The 22965-nt window shown below is 38.6% G+C and overlaps 1 protein-coding gene and 1 pseudogene across 1 annotated transcript in view; both read right to left on the bottom strand.

The window, feature by feature from the left end:
* Nucleotides 1–5916: 5916 nt before the first annotated feature.
* Nucleotides 5917–9647, bottom strand: LOC102870219 (annotated as a pseudogene).
* A 4316-nt stretch (nucleotides 9648–13963) lies between these two features.
* The window catches only part of CCDC138 (coiled-coil domain containing 138), a 128675-nt gene continuing 119673 nt past the window's right edge, over nucleotides 13964–22965 (bottom strand). Inside the window, exons 14-15 of the mRNA XM_006883823.1 lie at nucleotides 18895–19033; nucleotides 13964–14129 (exon numbers count right to left, since the gene is read on the bottom strand). Coding sequence (XP_006883885.1) covers nucleotides 13964–14129; nucleotides 18895–19033 — 305 coding nt within the window. The remainder of the gene's footprint in view (nucleotides 14130–18894; nucleotides 19034–22965) is intronic.

The following is a 22965-nucleotide window of genomic DNA, read 5'->3' on the forward strand; positions in this document are numbered from 1 at the left end:
TGGCCAAACCTGTATTTTCTGACTACTGGTCCTTCTTTCTGATTCCTGACTTTTTATTCCAGTCACCAATTATTAATTAATCTTGGTCACATGTGCGATCAATTTAAGACTGTAACATTTGGTAGAAATCTTCTATTTCCTCCTCTTTGGCTTTAGTTATTGGCAGGTATATTTGAATGATAGTGGTGTTAATATGTCTTCCTTGTATATGTATGCCCTGTATCCTGTCACTTTACAACACTGTATTTCAGGATGGATCTAGAAATAGTCTTTTTTAAATGTAATCCCATTTCTTCCTTGCTTTTTCATTCCCAGCATAGTTGTTCAGATGATTGTCTGATTCAAAGTAACTCATGTTTTAAATTTTTTTAAATTTCAGTGGAAGTTAACAAACCATATTTGTCATTCATTCATGTACACTTTGCTTTACATTGATTATAAATGATTAATGCAATAAATTATGATTCTTGGACAAAACAAAACACAAAACAACCCTCCCCAAACAACAAAGATGTCAATCCATCTCAGCTCACCAATGTCAATATTTATACATTCCATTTCTTTTTAAACAATGTCTGATTTCCCCACATTCATATGACATATATGTTCCATTTTCCAGTTATTAGGGGCTGTTTGCAACTATTGCTCCTCATTTTGTGTTTCGCAGTATGAAGGCTCAGCTTCCAGTATTAGTATCAAGTAGTCTAAGTGTGCTCTATTGTTCACAGGGTTTTTTTGTTTTGGTTTTTTTTCCAGAATATTATTTTATTAATTATAATATGTTGAATAAACAAGATTGTAAGCTTCTTTTAGTTGACAGGTATTTCAGATGTCTATATTATTCATTTTTATACACCTATGAGATTTTTTCCTATAAATTTTTAAACTAGAATAATCCCTAGAATGAAATATCATTTCAGAATTTACATGCAAACTTAATTTTTATTTTCATTAGTTAATAATTTATCAAATACTGGATACTGTCACAGGGTTTTCTAAGTACTGTTATTTCAGAAAAGGATGGCCAATACTTCTTGGTTTGTCTCAATTTGGGAGTTCCACTTTAATATAGCATCTGACAGACACGTGCTGTACCCAAAAGAGCAGATGATAGACAAGCAAACATATACATATCTATGCTATTAAAAACAGTGAAACACAAAGACATTTTCCCAATACAAAAAATGATAGATAAGTTCAGTGTTGGTCTTCCCTCACCCCATGAGGGGATTCAAAATGGTTCAAAATTAACACAGCATGGTGATGAACATGTTGAACTATCAACATGACACACATTTCAGCCAAACACTAGACAGGCCTCTAAGTTGAACATTAACAACAGGAAGCTACCTAGTCCTTATAATAAATGCTACAGGATCAAAAGGGCAGCATTTGCTGAGGAATAAAGCTTAGAAGCCAGAAAGGGAGAGAACAGAAAGACAGATGGGAACAACGATGGGCATGGCTCAAAATCATCAGGTCATGTTTCCAGAAGGAACTAGTACTTGGAGAAGGACATCATGCTTGGAAGCGTAGAGGTCAGAGCAGGAGAGGAGGACCTTGAATGAGATGGACTGACAAAATAACTGTGGTAATGGGATCAGAAATGTCAAAGATGTAAGACTGAATCAGGTTAGGGGTTCAGAGCATTTGTTCATAGATTCGCTATAAGTCCAAGGACACATAACAACATTTGATTCCCTGGTACGGTTGGATCAGGACAGGGGTTCAGAGCATTTGTTCACAGAGTCCCTATGAGTCCAAGTCAACCCAATGACACATAACATTTGATTCCCAACTAAGAAAATGCCCCTCAATCTCTACTTTATTTATACGTAACTTCCTTCTCAGGAATAAAACAATGCTATATGTAATTTATGGACATATAAAGATTTGTGCTCACATATTTCCTGAAAAGAGGATGCTGATTAAAATTATTGTAGCTAAATTATTTCAGTATGAATCCTGTACTGAAAAATTTCATTGTCAGTTGTTCTTTTCACGTTTTTGAGAAAGAACAGTGGTGTGACTAGTCTAACTCTACAGAAAGGGAAATTCCAGAAGCTGCTGCTGAAGGGGACTGGAAAGGTGCTGCAGTACCTGGCCAGGGAGCAAAGACATTTGAATGAAGGGAGTTTGGCTTGCTGTATACATCTCTATGCCTGCTTCAGCTCCACGTTTGGCATGCCTGGACTCAAAGGTGATAGGCTTTTGAAAAAGAGAGGAGGAAAAAACCAACTCGGCCCTTCCTAGTTTGAAGATCTAAGTTGCAGCTGCTTTATTTGCTTTTATCAAAGGAGAGCAATGAGATATCCTCAGGTCCATGCTTGCCAAAACAGATGCTGCAATGTTTACTTTGCTCCATGGCCAAGATAACCTTGGATGGAATGGGGATGGATCTTCCACCCCAGTATTTTTATTCTGTGTAGTTTTATTGCGGGTTTCTAAGTGAAAAGGGTCTTTTAAATACACCATCTCTGGTGGCCTAGTGGTAAGGAGTTGTGCTCCTAGCCCAAACTGGTATTCAAACCAATACATAGTATGAATCCACCAGTTGCTCTGAGGGAGAAAGAGGGGGATTCTCCTATGATTTACTCCCTCTGAAACCTGGAGGTTCAGCTATCAGTCAGTTCCAATTCAATGCTACACAAAAGCAAGAGCCACCAAGAAGCCAAAACAAAACGAAGACATTTCTTCCTTGAGGTTTCTTCAGGAATACCCTTTCTTCTACTTTGCTTCTAGGTGGTTCAGAATGGGGACAGAGCATCTCAGAAGCTCATTTTCCTTACAATGTTCTGTTTCAAGTCAGGTTATTAAGTGCTTATTCTTGACACATTCATATCTTATATTTGGATGACTATTTGTTTTCCAAAGTACTTTTGCTTCTGTAATTTTTCTTAGACTTTCACAAGAAGGGATCATGATCCCTACCTGACAGGTAAAGTCAGGCCCAGAGAACTTAAGTGACTCCAAAGTCTACAAGGTGAAGCTGGTGAATCAGCTCCTGGCACTTAACAGATGGTGGCCTCAGGTGGGCAATTTGAAAATAATTTACATTTACAAAGAGTGAGATGGAGCATAAAGAAGCCATGGAGATGAAGGGTAGGAGCGGGCCTGAGAACCTGGAGGCAGAGAAAGTAGTATACGGCAGGGTCTGACGAGGAAGAGAAGGAATAAATGCACTGCCTCCTGACCCCTCCACCACCATGTGCTCCTCTAAGCTTCCTATCTCTTGAGGGTGAGACTGCTGGGACAACTCAAGACTCACAAGCTAGAGAAGGATGATGAATAGATCTGATCGGATAAACTGAAAATTCTAGTGAGATTAAAGCCAAATATCCTAAGTCTTGTCTCTTTTCAAGTGAAAGTGTCTTTACCCATTGCTCAGTTTTGCAGAAAGCATCACACATACATGCCTGTTTCCCGAGTCTGACATATTGGGCTTACATCTCAGTCTTGTCCCTTGGGCAAGCCACTTACCCTCTCTAAATCTTGATCTTTAACCAAAAATGAAAATGCCAGTTCCTGTCAGCTCCAACTCTTGGCAATCTCAGGTTTGCCGATTAGAACTGTGCTACACAGGCTTTTGAATGGCTGACATTTTGCAAGTAGGCCACCAGGCCTTTCTTCTGAGACAACTCTGGATGAACTTCTGTTTGGCAGCCTCACACAACCACCTACCAAGCCAACAGAGCTCTTACCTATGCTGTCTTCGAGCTGACTCCAGCTCACATTGCCTGATCCTATGCCATCCTTTCTATTTCCACTGTGCTCAAGCTCATTGCTGCCAGTTACACTGTCAATTCATCTCACTGCGGAGCTTCCCCTCCTTCAATGATCCTCTACTTTTCTAGGCATGATGTCCTTTTGCGAGATCTGATTTTTCCTCATGTTGTTAGCCGCCACTGAGCCGACCAAGACTCATAAAGATCTTTAGAACAGATCTGAACCTTGTCGCATCCTGCGCCACCCTCATGACTATCTCTATCTATCTATCTATCTATCTATCATCTATCTATCTATCTATCTATCTATCTATCTATCTATCTATCTATCTATCTATAGCAAGCTTCTTGCTATAGTCATGACTAAGTGAATCTCATTGAAGGTCTTTCTCCCTCATAATAATATGCCCAAAGTATCAAACCAAATGACCTTGAGTCAACTCCAATCCATATTCACTCGCCATCAGATTGAGGCTATAATCTTAGTGGATGGAGACTGCTCATCTTTCTCCTGAGTTGTCACTGGTGGATTCGAACCATCAGAGACATGCAACATGGTTAACAGCACATGTCACTAGATTTGTTCTTTTAGTACAGTAGTCTAGTCTTCTCCAACATGTCAAAGACACCAGTTCTTCAGTCTTCATTATTCACTGTCCAACTTTCACATGCATGTAAAACAAGTAAGACACCTTTGACTTGGGTCAGGTGCACCTTCGTCTAGTCTTTAACCAGACATCCTTGCTCTTCAGCACTACTTAATATCTTTCAAATATCTTACACTCTAACAGCAAGCTCATGGGATAATGTCATTACTCTAATTTTCCTTGTTTTTAAAAAAGTATGTGTGAACTATTACACAGAAATATGCCTACAATGTAAATGCACAGCTTAATGTAATATAATAATATTTAATCATTATTAATATGGAGGCTGTAGCTTAAAATCCTTCACAAGGCTCAGGACTGCAGTATCCCTCCAGCTGGAAGTCGGCTAACTGGCAGGATGGCTGGTGTCTCGATGGTGGCTCGTCTTGGTGGCATTCGGGCACGCAAGTTTCTGGGGTACTTTTTGTTGTGTTGGTACTATTCTTTTTGCCCTTCAAAAGTGGGTGGGCGGCCCTGAGCCTTAGCCTGAGCCGGCTTAAGCTTTTAAGCTGTAGCTTAAAGTCCCATTTATTATTTGTTATTATTATTATTAATTATTATAAAATCCCAGTTTTAATTTTTTTTTTTTGGTGAAACATTCTTCTAGGTGGTATAGCCCTGGTCTATCCACATACTGTACAAAGGTAACTCGTGGTTGCTGTGAAGCTGAACACTGTGACACTAATGTGTCAAATGTGATAATGGTTACCCATGGTGGACAGTGTTTGGTGGAACTCCTCAGTTAAAACAAGCTTGGAAGCAGGAGTGGCATCCACTTCCAAAATAGCTTGCCCTGGAAACCCTATGAGCCCAGAGAAAGGATGAAAGTTATACAAGTGTCCAGGTCTTTTGCTCACAGATCACTAAGAGTTACCTACAACTCGACGGCACTTAACAACAACCACAACATTATTAATATTACCATATAATAAATTACTTAATATAGTAATTTCTAATACAGTAAATGCCTGCTATTAGACTCAACAGCACTTAACAACAACAACAACATGGTGAGAGCTCAGTTGGCCTAGTTGACAGAAAGTGATGCTACAATGCCAAAGGTGGGTGATTTTGTTTGTTTGTTTGAGGGTTTTTTTGTGTGTATGTGGGGGGGGGGAGTTTGTTTTTCTTTCTTTTTTTGCAATTACAGAGTGGTATTCAGTTAACAGAACAACAATTATTTTGTATAAGCTGCATCAGACAACTGAAGATGAAAAAAAAACAAACCCAAAACCTACCATCCCCATATATAACTAATTTGTGCTGTGCACGAACAATAATCTGCTTTAAATTTCCATGCCAATTTACAACCCCCATACTGTACTAGGCAAGGTTAGTGGCTATTGGAAATACCGCCAGGGCAGGGCTATCTAAAGACACATTCGGCAGTGTGTTAACTATACAAAAAAAGACACTGTACAGTTTAAAAACAAATCTTACACAGCCTTACATGTCAATTTTTTTTTTCTTTAAAAGGAGTGAGTTGTGTACAGGGGGGTTAAATGCTTTATAGACAAGAAAAAAAAAACTGCGCTACAACCAACTTATTCATCATCATCATCATCCTCTTCATCCTAATCTTCTTCATCTTCTTCCTTCTTCTTCTTGCTTTTCTCAGCCTTGACAACTCCCTTTTTGGCGGCATCAGGTTTGTGTGCAGCAATATCCTTCTTGTATTTCTCCTTCAGCTTAGCAGCCTTCTTCTCATAGGGCTGCTTGTTATCGGCAGCAGTATTATTCCACATCTCTCCCAGCGTCTTCGCAACATCACCAATGGAAAGGCCAGGGTGCTTGCCTTTGATTTTGGGGCGATACTCAGAACAAAATAAGAAAAAAGCCGAAGGGGGCCTCTTGGGCGCGTTGGGATCTTTGAACTTTTTTGTTTCACCCTTAGGCAGGATATAGGTTTACATCTCTCTCTCATAACGGGCCTTGTCCGCCTTTGTCATGTCTTCAAATCTACCTTTCTCTTTATCAGACATGGTCTTCCACCTCTCTGAACACTTCTTAGAAAATTCTGAGAAGTTGACAGAAGCATCTGGGTGCTTCTTCTTGCGCTCCTCTCGGCAGGTTTGCACGAAAAAAGCATACGATGACATTTTGCCTCTCGGCTTCTTAGGATCTCCTTTGCCTATAGTTAGTTATTTCTTGTCCACGAGGCACAGAGTCGCCCAGTGCCATCTGGCTCTGCATGGCCCAGCGCTGTCTCTATGGAGCTCGATGTACTGCAATGGCTGTGAGAGCGGGAGCCAGACGCAGCCTCCTCGCTCTCTCCGCTCTGGTGGGTGATTTTAATCTGCGGCCCTCAGGCCTGGTTTTTACTGTTTCTGGTCAAACATTCTTCTAAGTGGTACAGCACTGGTCTTTCCATTTGCCTACAGAGGTAACTTGTGGTTGCTGTGATCCTAAACACTGTGACACTGATGTGACAAATGTGATAATGGTTACCTTATGGTGGACAGTGTTTGGTGGAGCTCCCCAATTAAAACAATTTTGGAAGCAGGAGTGGCATCCACTTGTGAAATAGCTTGCCTCCAGAAACCCTATGAACCTGGAGAAAGGATGAAAGTTATACAAATGTTCAGGTCTTTGTTCATAGGGTCACTATGAGTCGTCTACAACTCGACAGCACTTAACATGTCAAGAAACAGAACACTTCCAGTCCCAGAAAGCCCTCTGATCATATAAACTTCTAAACCTCACACGCCAACCTCCTTTACTGGGCAATCACCACCTGTGTGATTTACTGCCTCTGAAAATCCACTAGAGAGAGGCCACCTATGAGTCAGTTCCAACTCCAGAGCATGCACCACCACCCTTAAGAAGAGGAGCCTTTGTGGTATAGTGTAAATGCACTCTGCTGAAAGGTCAGTAGTTCAAACCTGCCAGTCTTTCCACAGGAGAAAGATGGGGCAATCTGCTTCTGCAAAAGTTACTGCCTTGGGAACCCTAATGGGGCAGTTCTACTGAGTTCTATGGGGTTTCTAGGGGTGAGACTAATTCGACAACAGGAACCTTAACAGATTTCCTTTCTAGAAAATTTGTTTTGCTATTTATTTCAGGCCTTTTTTTGACTACCAACCCAAAGGTGGCCCCTTTCTAGCAGTTGAAATCTATCAATGGCTCCAAGGTAGAAAGACGGGCAATCTCCTCCTGTGTGATTTACAGCCTCTGAAAACCTGTTGGAGGTCTGAATTGGTTCAGACTCAGCAGCAAAGAAATGGTTTTTGAGGTGGGTTATTTTTGGTTTTTTTAAGTGCTAAGTTTTATTGGCAACATAGTTCGATGATAATAACTTTAAGGCATTAACTGAGAATAAGGCTTCCTGTGTTTTACTAACAAAATGGAATACATTTATCATTAATAGAAAACCAGCTTTATATTTCTGGACACTCTGCTATCCTAGGTGGTAAAAGATTATTAATGTTCCTGTCACATGTCATTTGTTGATCTGTTCATAATTTAACACTTTTTCCATTTTTTAATTCTTATTTTCACATTTTTTTGGTACTAAGTCCATCTTTACCATAAAAAAATGTTTTGAATAGTTTAAATAGCTTAAAATATTTCCTCTTTGAAAAATTTAACTGACATAAAAAATTTTGGACTTGATAGTCCTTTAAAACTTTTTTTAAACATAATCTTTATAAAAGATAACCATGCTTTTCTATTACTAAATTCAGAAAATATTTTAGATTTTTTTTCCTGGAAAAGTTTCTTTCATACAACTTCAAAGCATATCAACACAGGTTAATATGGCAATTTATAATTTTTTAAATATCTTTTATTTATTCTAAAAACCTTTCCTTCTTTGCATGCCCCTAGCTGTCTCTCTTTTACTATATTTAGATTTTTCTATCTTCTTCAATGTTTTGGAGAATGTTTATTGTTTTAAATAGCGGTTACCTTGTCATCTAAGGGGAAGGAGTTGCATTTAGTAGGAGTTGTGTTGCCAACCCAACGGCACGTGGTTTGAATCCAGCAGCTGCTCTGTGGGAGGAAGATGGCCAATTTACTGCCTCTGAAACCTGCTAGAGAGTCGCTGTAGTTGGTTCTGACTTGACGGTGCCTAACAACAAAATCCTTTATTTTCTAGTTTTCTAATTGCCAAAGTTAATACTTAAAATTAAATAGTTTTACTTTATTTCTGATAAAAAAACCAAATGCAGGATGGTTTTACCTATAAGGTTCTCTTTCATCTCCACCTCATTGTCAAGGCCTTGTTATTTCTCAGGCTTTTATACAGGTTAATATTGTTATGTGCCACTGAGTTGATTCTGAATCATCATGACTGTCCAAATGATTATTGTTTTTTTTCATTATCCTTTTTAAAAGGAATCTGAGATTTTTGATTCAGATATTTTAAAACAAGATTTACTATCATTATTTAAACTTGTTAAGGTGGTTTCAGCACTTGTTACATACAGCCTTTTGGTATGTAGTGATGTGATAAATGGTTTTTCTTCTCTAAATTGGTTTGCATAATCTCTAATAAAGTCTTTTTCTAAGAAGAGTGCATGATATAACTTCTCAGTGTACCTGTATGAAAATGTCTTCAACTGTGAAAGGCATCATGAGGTATAAATTCTGGCATTCCATGCAGCCAGTGTGGCTTTCCTACACTGCTAACCCCAAAGCCACGCCTCTCTGGTGATTCCAATTACTGTGGTTCCTCAGGGGGAAGAAGACCGACAATCTCCTTCCATACAATTTACAGCCTCAGAAACCCAATGCAAGGTCAACTATGAATTTATTCCAACTTAGTAGCAATCAGTTTGAGGTTTGCTTGTTTTTATTTTTTCATTTGTACATAATTGGTTTGTTTATATGCTTATAATTTAAACTTTATGTCAGAATGGGTCTAATTACTGAATCCTTTCTCAACAGCTGTTTCTGGAATATAAGCCCTTTCAATATGTCCACACAGACCTTTCTCTTCCATTCTCTTAACGTCTTCATTCAACTATATCTTTGAACATTACTTCTGCTCCACTTGTTACTTTTATGCTGATGTACTGTGTCATCCACCCTATTACTGGTATCATGTCAGAGTTTTGAGAGAGCTGTTTGCCTTCCTACACTGAAATCTCCTTTTTTCAAACAGTATTCACACTATACATTTGACTCCAATGTGCACTTTTGAGTATGTATTCTGCAGTTCTTCGAGGCATTTCCAAATTGACTTCAGCCTTTTCTTCCCTGCTGACCTTCTACTTGATACAGGGAACCCTTTCTTACACTCACCTGAAGAGGCCATAAAGCTGCCCAAAACCATCTTCTGGCTTCTAAATTTAAATTACACCCTGGGAATGTAAAACTTTCTAAGTCATCGGGACAATGCTCCTTTTCCCCTTGTTCCTCAGAGCTCTGTCCTAAGCTCTCCACCTTGCCCAGATCTCTGGTCATTTATCTTTGGCTATAGCAAGAGTTCCCTCTGGACAGGACAGTGGAATTGTAATGTTTTTTGTTTTTTGTCTTTTTCTACTTACATTGCACTGTGAGCTGTCATCTCACTGGCCTCTGACCTATGGACAGCACAAGAGGAATACACAGGCCAGGGCACGGTTGCAAATTGGACTAGTATAATGTTTAGGATTTTCACTGGCTGCTTTTAAGAAGTAAGTCACCAAGTTTTTTCTTCTTACTCTTCATCTCATTTATCTTGGGCATGTTGCTAGGAAAGGTTATTCCTTAAAGAAGGACATCATGCTTGGAAAGGTGGGGTAACGGCAAAGGATAGGAAGACCCTCAACCAAGTGGATTGACTCAGGATAGTACAGGGATCTGATCTGTTTGTTGTTCACAGGGTCGCTATGAACTGTTCTCAACTTGTTGGCATCTCTTTAGAAGTTCCACTGACATTATCTTAATCTGTAACAGAATTATTCTTTGGGGGGGGAATGAAAGCAGAGAAACATTTTAAATGTTCTCTTAAGTACTCCATGAGTGGTGGTGGTGTTGTTACTGTTTGCCATTGAGTTGGAACTGACTCATAGCTAACTCTCTAGCAGGTTTTCAGAGTCAATAAATTGTTAGATGCCTCATCCTTCTCCCATGGAGCAGCTGGTAGATTCAAACTGCCTGCCTTTGGGATTGCAGTGCAGTTTATTAACACTAGGCCCCCAAAGCTTCCTTGAATAGAATAATTAAAATAACATAGTATAAATAAGAATAAAATAAAAAATGGTATTAAAAATGCCAACATTTGGGCATCTAGCATACATATATATAAGGAGCTTTGGTGGTCTGGTATTTAGGGAAATGTTCTGCTAACTCAGAGGATGAGCCTTTCTGGTAGAAGCCATCAATGATTCTGTAGAAGAAAGATGGGAAATCTCTTCCTGTGATATTTACGGCCTTAAAACCTTAATGAAAATAACAGATACAAGCTGGGTTTAGAAAAGGCAATAGCACTAGGGATATCACTGCTGATGTGAGATGGATGTTGGCTAAATGACGAGAGTATATCAAAAGGATGTTTATTTGTGTTTTACCGACTATGAAAATGCATTTGACTGTGTGGATCACAACAAATTGTGGCTAATATTGAAAAGAATGGGAATCTCAGAACACTTGATTGTGCTCATGCGAAACCTATACCTAGACCACGAAGCTTGTTGTACAGGCAGAGCAAGAGAACAGGGCATGGTTCAAAAGAAATAAAGGAGTGCATCAGAGATGTATCCTTTCTCCATACCTTTCACAGTCCATATTCTGATCAGATCATTTGAGAGGCTGGACTTTATGAAGAAGTATGTGGCTTCAGGATTGGAGGCAGACTCATCAGTAACTTGTATTATGCAGTATCTGAGGAGGACTTGAAGCATTTGCTGCAGAAGGTCAAAGATTCTATATGGATTACATCTCTACATTTAAAAAAAAAAAACCAAACAAAAACCTCCAAAAAACAAAACCATCTTCACCACCAGGCCAACTGGCAGTATCATGACAGATGGAGAAAAGGCTGAGGATGTTAATTTCATCATGCTCAGATCCACAGTCAACACTTGCGGCATCAGCTGTCAGAAAATCAAGAGATGATTTGCTTTAGGAAAATCTGCTATCAAGGGCCTCTTCAGAGTTCTAAAGGGCAATGATGTCAGTCTAAAGACTAATGTGAGCCTGATCCAGACCATAGTCTTCTCAAGTGCTTGCTATTCATCTGAGAGCTGGACAATGAATAAGGATAGCAGAAAAAGAAATTGATGCCTTTGAGGTGTGACACTGGAGAAGAGTATGTAACATACCATGGACTATAAAGAGAACAAACAGGTCTGTCTTCAAGAGGGTAAAACCAGTTCTTCCTTGGAGGCAAGGATTTTGAAGCTCCGTCTCACAGAATTTGAGTGTGTTGCCCAGAGGGACCAGTCCTTGAAAAAGGATATCATGCTTGGAAAGGTTGAGGGTGAGCACTGGAGAGAAAGACCGTGGATGAGATGGACTGACACAGTGACTGTGGCAATGTGGTCAGGTGTGTCAGAGATGGTGAGGCTGACATGGTTCAGAGTCATTGTTCATTGGGTCTCTATGAGCCATAATTAACTTGAGAAAACATTATCTTATTTTATTATTAGTTTAAAATGTTGTTGTTGTTGTTATGTACCGTCGAGTCATTTGCGACTCATAGCGACCCTATGCACAACAGCCCTAAACCCTGCTCTATCCTGCGCCAACCACACTGCCTCTGACACACCCATCCCGATTACCCCAGTCACCGAATCAATCCATCTCATAGAGGGTCTTCCCCTCCTGTGCTGTCCCTCCACCCTCCCAAGCATGATGTCCCTCTCCAAGGACCCATCCTTCCTGGCACCATGTCCAAAGTATGTCAGACGAAGCCCCAGAATCCTTGCCTCCAAGGAGTAGTTGGTTTAATCCTCTCCAAGATGAATCTGTTTGTTTTCCCGGCAGTCCATGGTACATTCAGTACTCTTCTCCAGCACCACAGCTCAAAGGCATCAACTCTCCTTCTGTCCTCCCTACTCATTGTCCAACTCTCTGATGCAAAGACCATGGCCTGTATCAGGCGCACCTTAGACTCCAGAGAGACACCGTTGCTCTTGAGTACTTTAAGAGAGGTCCCTAACAGCAGACTTTCCCATCGCGATATGCTTTTTTATTTCCTGACTGCTGGTGCCAAGAGTGTTGACTGTGGAGCCGAGCAAACTGAAGCTGTGAACAATCTCAATCTCTTCGCCATCCATCCTGATGCTGCCTATTGGTCCAGTGGAGAGAATCTTTGTCTTCTTGACATTGAGCCTCAATCCATATTGGAGGCTGCAGTCCTTGACCCTCAGCAGCAAGTGCATGAGGTCCTCCTCAGTTTCAGCAAGCAGGGTTGTGTCATCTGCATAACACAGATTGTTAATAGACCTTCCACTAATCCTGATGCCACAATTCTCCTCATAGAGCCCAGCTTCTCGGATAATCTGCTCTGCATACATGTTGAAAAGGTATGGAGACAGGATGCATCCCTGGCGTACACCCTTCCCAATTCTGAACCATGCAGTGTTACCCTGCTCTGTTCTGACTACTGCCTCTTGGTCCAAGTATAGGTTTCGCATTAGCACAATTAAATGTTCTGGGATTCCCATTCTTCTCAGAGTCAGCCACAGTTTGTTATGATCCACACAGTCAAATGCCTTTGCATAATCAATGAAACACAGATAGACATTCTTCTGGTATTCTCTGCTTTCAGCTAAGATCCATCTAACATCAGCAACAATATCCCTAGTACCACGACCCCTTCTAAACCCAGCCTGGACTTCTGGCAGTTCTCTGCTGATGTGCTGTTCTAATCGTTTTTGGATAATCTTCAGTAGAATCTTGCTTGCATGTGAAATCAATGACACTGTTCTGTAGTTTCCACACTCAGTTGGGTCACCTTTCTTTGGAATGGGAACAAATATAGATCTCTTCCAGTCAGTTGGCCAAGTGGTTGTTCTCCAGATTTCTTGGCACAACTTGGTGAGCACATCCAGGGCAACATCTGTTATCTGAAATACTTCAATTGGTATACCATCTATTCCAGGGGCCTTATTTTTTGCTATTTCCTTCAAAGCAGCTTGAACTTCTTCCTTCATCACCATAGGCTCTTGTTCATATGTTATTTCATGAAATTCTTCTGTATCTGCCAATTCCTTTCTATACAATATTAAGGATTCTAATATATTAAGACAAGAGAATGACACCATGACCTAAACCTGTTCCCATATAAGCACATATTTTATTCCAAATAATTATATAATTATAAAAGAACATTTTCCCACAATACTTACACAGGTTAACATAGTGTCATCAATGTCACTAATTCTAATTCTGGAAATGTTGTCTGGTACTTTAGTACTGTCACTTTAAACAGAAACTTTCTTGAGCTGCTTCAAATGTCAATTAAAAACTTTAAAAGAAAAAAACTCTTCTATTTATCTTTCATGATAATTAATACTATTACTAACAATGTTCCTTGGTAAAATTTTCGTTCTTTTGGTGATTTTTACAGTTCTAAAAATATGAACGCACACGCTTTATTTTATTAATATATAAAACACATATACCAAATATGTATGTCTTATATATGTGAAACAAACTACTCTAATGGCTTGCATTGGACACTAGGGAGTTGTATTTTGTTAGACCCAAATTGAACAAAGTCGAATTTAGGTTAATACAGAGAAATGCATGCTCTGGATGTGTTGTCCTTTGTATTTCTTGTAGCATTAGATGAATTGTAAAGAGTTCAAAGAACTTCTTATTACTCCTGAAAGAGAAGGAACATATACAGGTACTTTAATTATGCACATTTAGGAGTTTATGTAATGACAGTAAGATAACCATTTTACTAAATTTATACATAAGTTATACGTTTATAAAAAAATGGAGAGAATAGGTGACTAAAAGATTATGATGGTGGAGACAAACACAACAGCTTTTATAACAAGCCTAAAGTGGAAAGGTATTTGAGGGAAAAAGAAAAGTATCCATTCTATTTATACCATTCACTACATTAGAACTTGAGAAAATGTTCTCCACAGGTACAAAAAGAAGTAAATAATTAATCATCTTATTTCAAGTAAGCAGGACTTTTTAAAGTGGCAAAACAATGCTTTTTCTTTTGATTTTACTTCCAACATTTTTCTGACCATCTACTATTTAATTGATTGGAAACGAAATTACTGACTTGTCTGAGAATTATTATAACATTTATTATTTTATTTATTGTTTCCTTGCGTCTGGAAACCCTATGAACCTGGAGAAAGGATGAAAGTCACACAAGTGTTGAGAACTTTTGTTCACAGGGTTGCACTTAAAAACAGCAACAACATGGTTATTTCTCTTCTGACATTCATTCTGGTATTTTCATTCTCTTTTTAGTGACTTTTTTCTTTCTTCCTGGATGACATCTTTTCTTTTTATTGTACTTTTAACCAAAGTTTATAGAAAAGTCGGATTTTTATTCATTTATTGCTGCACATTTCCCTTCCTCCTCCCCTAGTCTACTCTGCAATGGACTGCTTATTTCCAGTAGTGGCACTGTGGGGTCAACTGGTGTTTCTACCTTCAACTTTTTGAGAAAGCACTAGACTATCTTCCATAGTGGTTGTACCATTTTATACTCCCACTAGCAGTGAATAAGATTTCTTATCTCTCCACAACCTCGCCAGCATTTGTTGTTTGCTGCTCTGTTGAACTTCACTATGATTGCTGGGGTGAAATGGTATCTGATAGTTGTTTTTATTTGCATGTCTCTGATAGCTAGGGATTCTGAACATTTCTTCATGTGTTTGCTTGTCATTTGAATGTCTTCTTTGGTGAAGTGTCTATTTATATCCTCTGTTAATTTTGCAATTGGGTTGTTTACCTTTTTCTTGATGACATCCTGGAGTATTCTATAAATTTTATATGAGTCCCTTATCAGATACATCATTGCCAAATATTTTTTCTCAATCTGTGAGTTTCATTTTTACCATGTTGGAGACACCTTTTTTTTTTAGTTCAAAGTACTTACTTAAGCACAAATCTTAGGAGGATATACAACTATGGATGTGAAAGCTGGCCAAGTAATACAAATTTACAACAAGCTAGATAGTGGAATGTCCAGCTCTTGAACAGCACATGAAAGTCTAATTAAAAGATATTTTCTCTTTCACTGTGGTTTCATGATTTAGGAACAGAAGGTGACCTGACAACAACAAAAGAATAATATGGCATTAAGATTGGAGGAAGACTCATCAACAACCTGTGCTTTGCAAATAACGCAATCTTGCTTGCAAAGAATGAAGAAGACATACTTGCTGCCAAAGTTCAAAGAATACAGCATCAATATGGATTACATCTCAACACCAAGGAATCACAAATCCTCACCACTGGGTCCAAAGGCAACATCATAATAGAAGGAGAAAAGACTGAGCTGTGAATGACTTCATTTTACTTGGGAACACCTTTTTTAAACAAAGGTGCTGGTAAAATCAGAAAATCATCTGTAGAAAACTCAAGCAAGACACACGCTTCATACCATCCACAAAAACCAACTCAAAGTGGATCAAAGACCTAGAAATAAAACCAAAGACTATAAACTTCATCAGAGAAAAGGTTGGAAGAAATCTAGAAGCCCTAATCCACAGCATGAACAGTCTATGAATATATAGTATGAACATAATGAAAAATCTACAACAAGGAAAGAACAAAACAGATGAATGAGACCTCCTAAGAATCAAATCCCTATGCACATCAAAAAACTTCCCAACTGGGTGACAACCTTGATGTCATCTCACAGCTTATCTGGTCTTCAACTATTAGTATACATTGCTTCAAACCTATTCCAGAGATGATTTTTAAACTCAGATGGGACAGACTCAAGGTCATACTTTGATTATCGAGAACTTGTTTTCCTTTTCTTCACTTTCAATTTGAATGTGCACGTGACTAATTGATGGTCTGTGTCACAGTCAGCACATGGCCTGGTTTTGACTGCTGATCGAGTTTCTCCATCGATTCTTCCAAAGATTTCTTCCAAAGATTGGAAGTCCAATGCACTATGCAGTCCAATGGACCTTTATTTGCTGCTAGTATTTTTTAAGCTGAAGGAGTTGAAAAACAAATTCAAGCCATGGGTGGCAATACTTAAAGATGGTTTGGGTAGAATGTTGAATGATCCAGGAAGTATAAAAGGAAGATGGAAAGAGTACACAGAGTCACTCTATCAGAAGGAATTGGCTGACAAAGAAGAATTTCATGAAATAACATATGAGCAAGAGTCTATGGTGATGAAGGAGGAAGTTCAAATTGCTCTAAAGGAATTGGCAAAAACATGGCTCCAGGAGTTGACGGCATACCAATTGACATATTTCAATAGACAGACACTGCCCTGGATGTGCTCACTAAGTTGTGCCAAGAAATCTGGAGAACAGCCAGCTGGCCCAATGACTGGAAAAGATCGATATTTGTTCCCATTCCAAAGAAAGATGACCCAACAGAGTGTGGAAATTATCAAACAATATCATTACTATCACATGCAAGCAAGATTCTGCTGAAAATTATCCAAAAATGTTTGGAAAAATAGGTTATACTGAGGTTAAATTCAAAGAAAAGAAGAAGAAATAAAAAGAAAGGCCTGATTTTCATGTTAAAACCAACTCAGTGGCAGTATTACGTTCATGACAATTTTTTTAAAAAAGCACAGTTATCATCAACATTATTTTAAATCTTTTTTGAACCCTTAAGCTTATTTTAGTAGACAAAATAAAAACCTAAAAAAAAAATTATCTTCTTTATGTCTACTCATCACTTTCAGAATGCCAAAATCCAATTATTCCTTCTCACATCACTTTAAAAATCAAAACATAACAAAACTCAAATTCACTGCTATTGAGTCTGAACTGATTCAAAGCTCACCTTCTGTTGGGTTTTGGAAGCTGTAAATCACACAGGACAAGACTGTCCATCTTTCTCCCTCCAAGGGTTTGCACTGCCAGAGAGGCGTGGCCATTAGATAGTGGTGCACCTCCCTATATAGACTATGCTACCAGATGGGTCTTAGTTTTATATACTGTTTGGAAGCTCAAGTTCATTTAACTGAGTTGCACTACAGAATCAAATAGATGTGCTAAGAGTACCACTCTAACATTGTTGTTATGTGCCATTGAGTAGCCTGCAACCCAAAGCAGCCCTATGTGCATTAAGCTGTGAAACCTGCCCTATTCTGAGCCAGTCTCATCATCTCCAACAGACCCAATCCCATTTCTCCAGTCAATGAGTCCAATCCATCTCATCCTGGGTCTTCCTATCCTGCACTGTACCTGCATCCTTCTAATCATGATGTCCCTCTCCAAGATTGGTCCCTCCTGGCCACATGCCCAAAGTATGTGAGACAGAGCTTCAGAATATTTGCCTCCAGGAAGCACCTTGGTTTCACCCTCTCCAGGACAGACCTGTTTTTTCTCCTGGCAGTCCACAGTATGTTCAACACTCTTTTCCAGCACCACAATTTAAAGGCATCCATCCTTCTATCATTCTTAGTTACTGTCTAGCTCTCTGATGCATAACAAGTAATTGCAAAGAGCACAGTCTGAATCCAGTGTACCTTAATCTCCAAAATAACCCTGTTGCTCTTCAGTTAGTTCTCTAGATATCTCTGCCAGCAGACTTTTCCAATGCAATTTGTCTTCTGATTTGTTGACTACTAGTGCCAAGAGTGCTGAATGTGGACCCAAGTAAGCTGAAGTTGTTAATAATTTTAAGTCATCTATCATAAAGCTGGCAATTGGCCCAGTGGTCAGAAATCTTTGATTTCTTGATGGTGAGCTTCAATCCATATTAAAGACTACAGTCCTTGACCCTCTGCAGCAAATGTATCATGTCCTCCTCAGTTTTAGCAAGAAATGTATTATCTAAATAACAGAGGTTGTTAATGAGTCTTCTTCCTATCCTGATGCCACACTCTACCTAATAAGATTCAGCCTCATGAATGATCTGTTCTACATATAAACTGAAAAGGTATGAAGATAGGATGCGTCTCTGATGTGCAACTTTCCTGATCCTGAATCATGCAGTGTTTCCCTGCTTTGTTCTGATTACTGCTTCCTAGTCCAAACATAGGTTTCACATGAGTATGATTAAGTATTCTGGGAATGCCATTCTTGTAAAGGTTAGCCACAATTTGCTGTGATCCACACAGTCAAATGCCTTTGCATAGTCAATGAAGCACAGACATTCTTCTGGTACTCTCTGTTTTCAGCCAAGACCCATTTAACGTTGGCTACCAGTCTCTTCTAAACCCAGCTTGCACATCTGGCAGTTCTCTGCTAATATACTGGTCTAGTTGTTTTTGGATAATAATGGACTCTAATTTTAGCTGTCAGTTATTGTATGTTCTTAAATCAGCATTTATATGCATGAATCTCAATTTTCTACATCTACATATCAGAAATATATTTTAAATAAGAACTGAATAAATACAGAGTTCAGAAAGCTGTAAATTACCACAAGTATCAATCAACCAAAAGTAAAAAGGAAGAAATTCTTACCTGATTTTCGAAAGTTTCTGTAAAATAATACTAAGCTTCTCAAGTATTTGAAGATCAAGTTTAGGAGTTCGAAGGAGGACAGAGCAGGTACGGAAAAATAAAGTGTTGCTACAGGCTTCAAGGAACGGCTGTAAGGCTTCTGCAAAACAAATCCGCAATGCTCTGTTAATGAACAGACCAAAAAGGAAATTAAAACTAGAATAAAATCAGAATTTTAAGGGATATTTATAAAGACTCATTTGGATTCTCATTCTTAAACTTTTGAGTAAAAATTATGATAATTTGAAAAATTATAACATTCCTTAACTCTTGTCAAACAATATAAACCAAAGCTAAGAATATTCTCCCCTAAGACTAAATATTCATTAGGTAGAATTTAGTAGAAATCTCCACGTTTGAAAACAAAAGGAGGAAAGTTATTTCTTTATTAAATTCATAACAAGCAGAGTTTAAATTTGCAACTATTATAATTTGCAGGGACAGTAAATGAAAAGATAAATAATCTTTAACTTACTAATGATAACTTAATATAAGAGTTTATAATAAAGACAGACCTAACTCTTTCAGTAGCAATCACAGGACATCAACAAGAAGTTTATAATGTATTTTAAAGGTTCACTTGATGAGGATGTGGAAAAATTCAGATCCTTTAAAGTTAAAACATGGAATTATTATTACTACCCAGCAACTCCATACTTAAGTCACATACTAAAAATAAATGAAAGCAAGAATGCAAACAGACACTTGTTATCAATGTTTATCACAGCAACAAAAAAATGGAAATAAAATAAATATCCATAAGTAAGTGAAAGAGTAAAGGAAATGTGGTACACAGACTATTACTGAGCCATAAAGAGAAAGAAGTTCTGATGAATGCCACGCCACAAATGAACCTTGAAAACATGCTCAATGTAATGAGTCAGTCACAGGAGGACACATGCTGTATGATCCCTCGTAGAGTAACTAACTAAAATAGGTAACTGTTTAGAGACCAACGTTTATTAGGGTTAGCAGAGGCAGGAATGGGGAAGGGGGAAAGAGGAAATATTGCTTAAAAGGCACTGCATTTTTCAAAAGGTTTGGAAATGGTTACATAACAGGATGAACATAATGTTTTTGAATTATACATGTGGAAAATGTCAAAAGGCAAATGTTTTGCTATATACACATAAAATATAATTTTTTAAAGTCAATAAATTCAGTAAAAACAGCCAACCTAAAGAGAAATTAAATTCGAATTTGACTAACATATATTTAAAGTCTTAAAAATGTAGTGTCTCTTAGTTTAGCCATTTCACCTTTCAATGTGTCAGAGATGAATGCAATGCTGTCGTTAGGTGCCGTCGAGTACAACTCACTGCAACCCTATGAGCAAAAGACCTGAACCCTGTTACATCTTGTGCCATCCTCACACATCCTGACACAGAAGAGCCCACTACAACAGCAGTCACTGTGTCAATCCACCTAATTGTGGGTTTTCATTGACCTTCCACCCTTCCCAGGATCATATTTTTCGCCAAGGAATAGCATCTCCTAGAAACATGCCCAAAGTATGTGAAGTCAAGCCTCATCATTCTGCCTCCAAAGAGCACTCTGGCTACACCCTCTCCAAGACTAATCTGTTTGTTCTCTTGGCCATCCATAGGATGTTCATGCTCTTCTCCAACAACACAGCTCAAAGGTGTCAATTCTTTTTCTGTCATCTTTATTCATTGTCTAGCTCACATACATAGTCATTGGAAAGACCATGGACTGAATCAGATGCACCTTAGTCCTGAAACTGACATCATTTCTCCTCAATAATTTGTAGAGGTCCCTAACTGCAGATTTTCCCAGTGCAATGCATTTCCTGATTTCCTGACTGCTGATACCAAGGGTGTTATTGTGGACCCAAGTAAGATGAAGCTATTGACAGTTTCAAACTCCTCTTCATCAATCATGACACTGCCTATTGGTCCAGTGGTTATTCTTGACATTGAGATGCAATCCATACTAGAGGGTGCCTTCCTTGAACTTCTGCAACAAGTGTTTCACGTACTCCTCACTTTCAGCCAGCAAGGTTGTGTCAACTGCATAACGCAGATTATTGATAAGTCTCCCTCCAATCCTGATGCCACATTCCTCTTCACAGAGTCCAGCTTCTTGGATAACTTGCTTAGCATAGAAACGTAATAAATACATAGAGAGAATACAACCGGGGCACACTTCCTTCTCAGTTTTACACCATGCAGTGTTCCCCTGCTCTGCTTGCACAAGTCTCCTGATCCAGGTCTAGATTCTGCATGAGCACATCAAGTACTCTGGGATTCCCATTCCTCTAAATGTCTACCACAACTTGTCATGACCACACAGTCAAAGGCCTTTAAATAGCCAGTAAGACATAAATAGACATTCTTGTGGTATTCCTTACTTTCAGTCAGAATCCATCTGACATCAGCAATGATATCCCTGGTGCTATGGCCTCTTCTAAATCCTGCTTGAATTTCTGGCAGTTCCCTATCTATGGATTGTTCTAGCCTTTTTTTAATGATCTTCAGCAGTATTTTGCTTACATGTGATATTAATGATTTGTTTGATAGTTTCCACATTCAGTTGAATCGTCTTTCTTGGGAATGGGAACAAATAAGGACCTCTTCCAATCCATTGGCCAGACAGCTGTCCTCTGAGTTTCCTGGCATGGACTGGTGAGCGCATCCAAGGCTGTATCTGTTAACTGAAATAAGTCAATGGATATCCCATCAATTCTTGGGGCCTTCTTTTTTGCCAATGACTTCAATGCAGCTTCCACTTCCTCCTTTATTACCACTGGCTCCTGCTCATATGGTACTTCTTGAAATTATTCCATGTCAATCAATTCCTTTTGTACAGTGATTGTGGGTTCTTCAATATATTGCCCATAGCATCTTTCAATATTGTGACAGAGGCTTACTTAAGTTTGTTCTCCCATTCTCTCAGCTTGAGAAATGCAGAGTGAGTTCTCTTTTTATTTTCCAATTCCAGCTCTCTGCACATGCCATTGTAACATTTTGCTTTGCCCTCCCAAGCTGCCCTTTGAAATCTTCTGTTCAGCTCTTTCACTTTGAGGTGTTTTTCTCTTGTTTTTGATTCTTGATGCTCCAATGCAATCTTCAGAGTCTCTTATGAATAAAGACATGGTAAAATTTAAAGTTAACAAAAGCCTTTTAGAGTTGTGAGATGATGATAAAATAATGATTCACAGTTTTAAAAATACTTTTATACATTATGAGCTGGTAGTGAAATGTGTTATGGAGATAGGGAAAAGAAAACCAAAGATATTAAATTGCAATCTTTAAGTTAATTAAATTCCCCTAAGTTAATATGTATGAGTCATTCTCACTCATAATAAGCCTATAGGACAGAGTAGAACTTCCCAGAGTACAAGGCTATAGATCTTTAAGGAAGCAGACGACCTCACTTTTCCCCATGGAGAAGCAAGTGGGTTCTAACTCAATTCTTGGTTAGCAGCTGAGAGCTTTACTGCTGCACCATCTCGGCTCCTTCCTTTGTAAAACTAAGAGGCTTGCACAAGAAATATAAGCCTTTGTTTAAATCTGTTGTTGTTGTTGTTGTTATGTGCCGTCGAGTCGCCTGCGACTCATAGCGACCCTATGTACAACAGCCCTAAACTCCGCTCTGTCCTGTGCCAATCGCACTGTCTAAATCTAGAGATAAGAATTGTAAATGACATAAGAGTATGATAGCTCTATATTCATCTTCTTGAATTCATAAGTACAACTTGAAAGACTTTTGTGTGGTTATCCTGACAGATTACTGACTGAGAAAACAATTCAGAGGAACATTTAGATGATGAAAAATGCAAAATGGTATATGGAAGCTACACAGCACTAGACACAAATTCCTTATGCTCTTTATATTTGTATGATTAAAGGAAGGGGGGGAATTCTTTTACAACAGTCTACTCAAGTATGATCTTATTTTGCCATGTAATATTCTACAATCAGGTGAGCTGCAATACAGGGTGAAAAAAAAATATATTAGTATTGATGACCTTCCTTTGAAATATGTTTGTTGTTGTTGTTGTTATGTGCC

Source organism: Elephantulus edwardii, unplaced genomic scaffold (genome assembly GCF_000299155.1).
Source record: "Elephantulus edwardii isolate Elephantulus edwardi_28Jun2011 unplaced genomic scaffold, EleEdw1.0 scaffold00030, whole genome shotgun sequence".
Classification (NCBI taxonomy): Eukaryota; Metazoa; Chordata; class Mammalia; order Macroscelidea; family Macroscelididae; genus Elephantulus; species Elephantulus edwardii.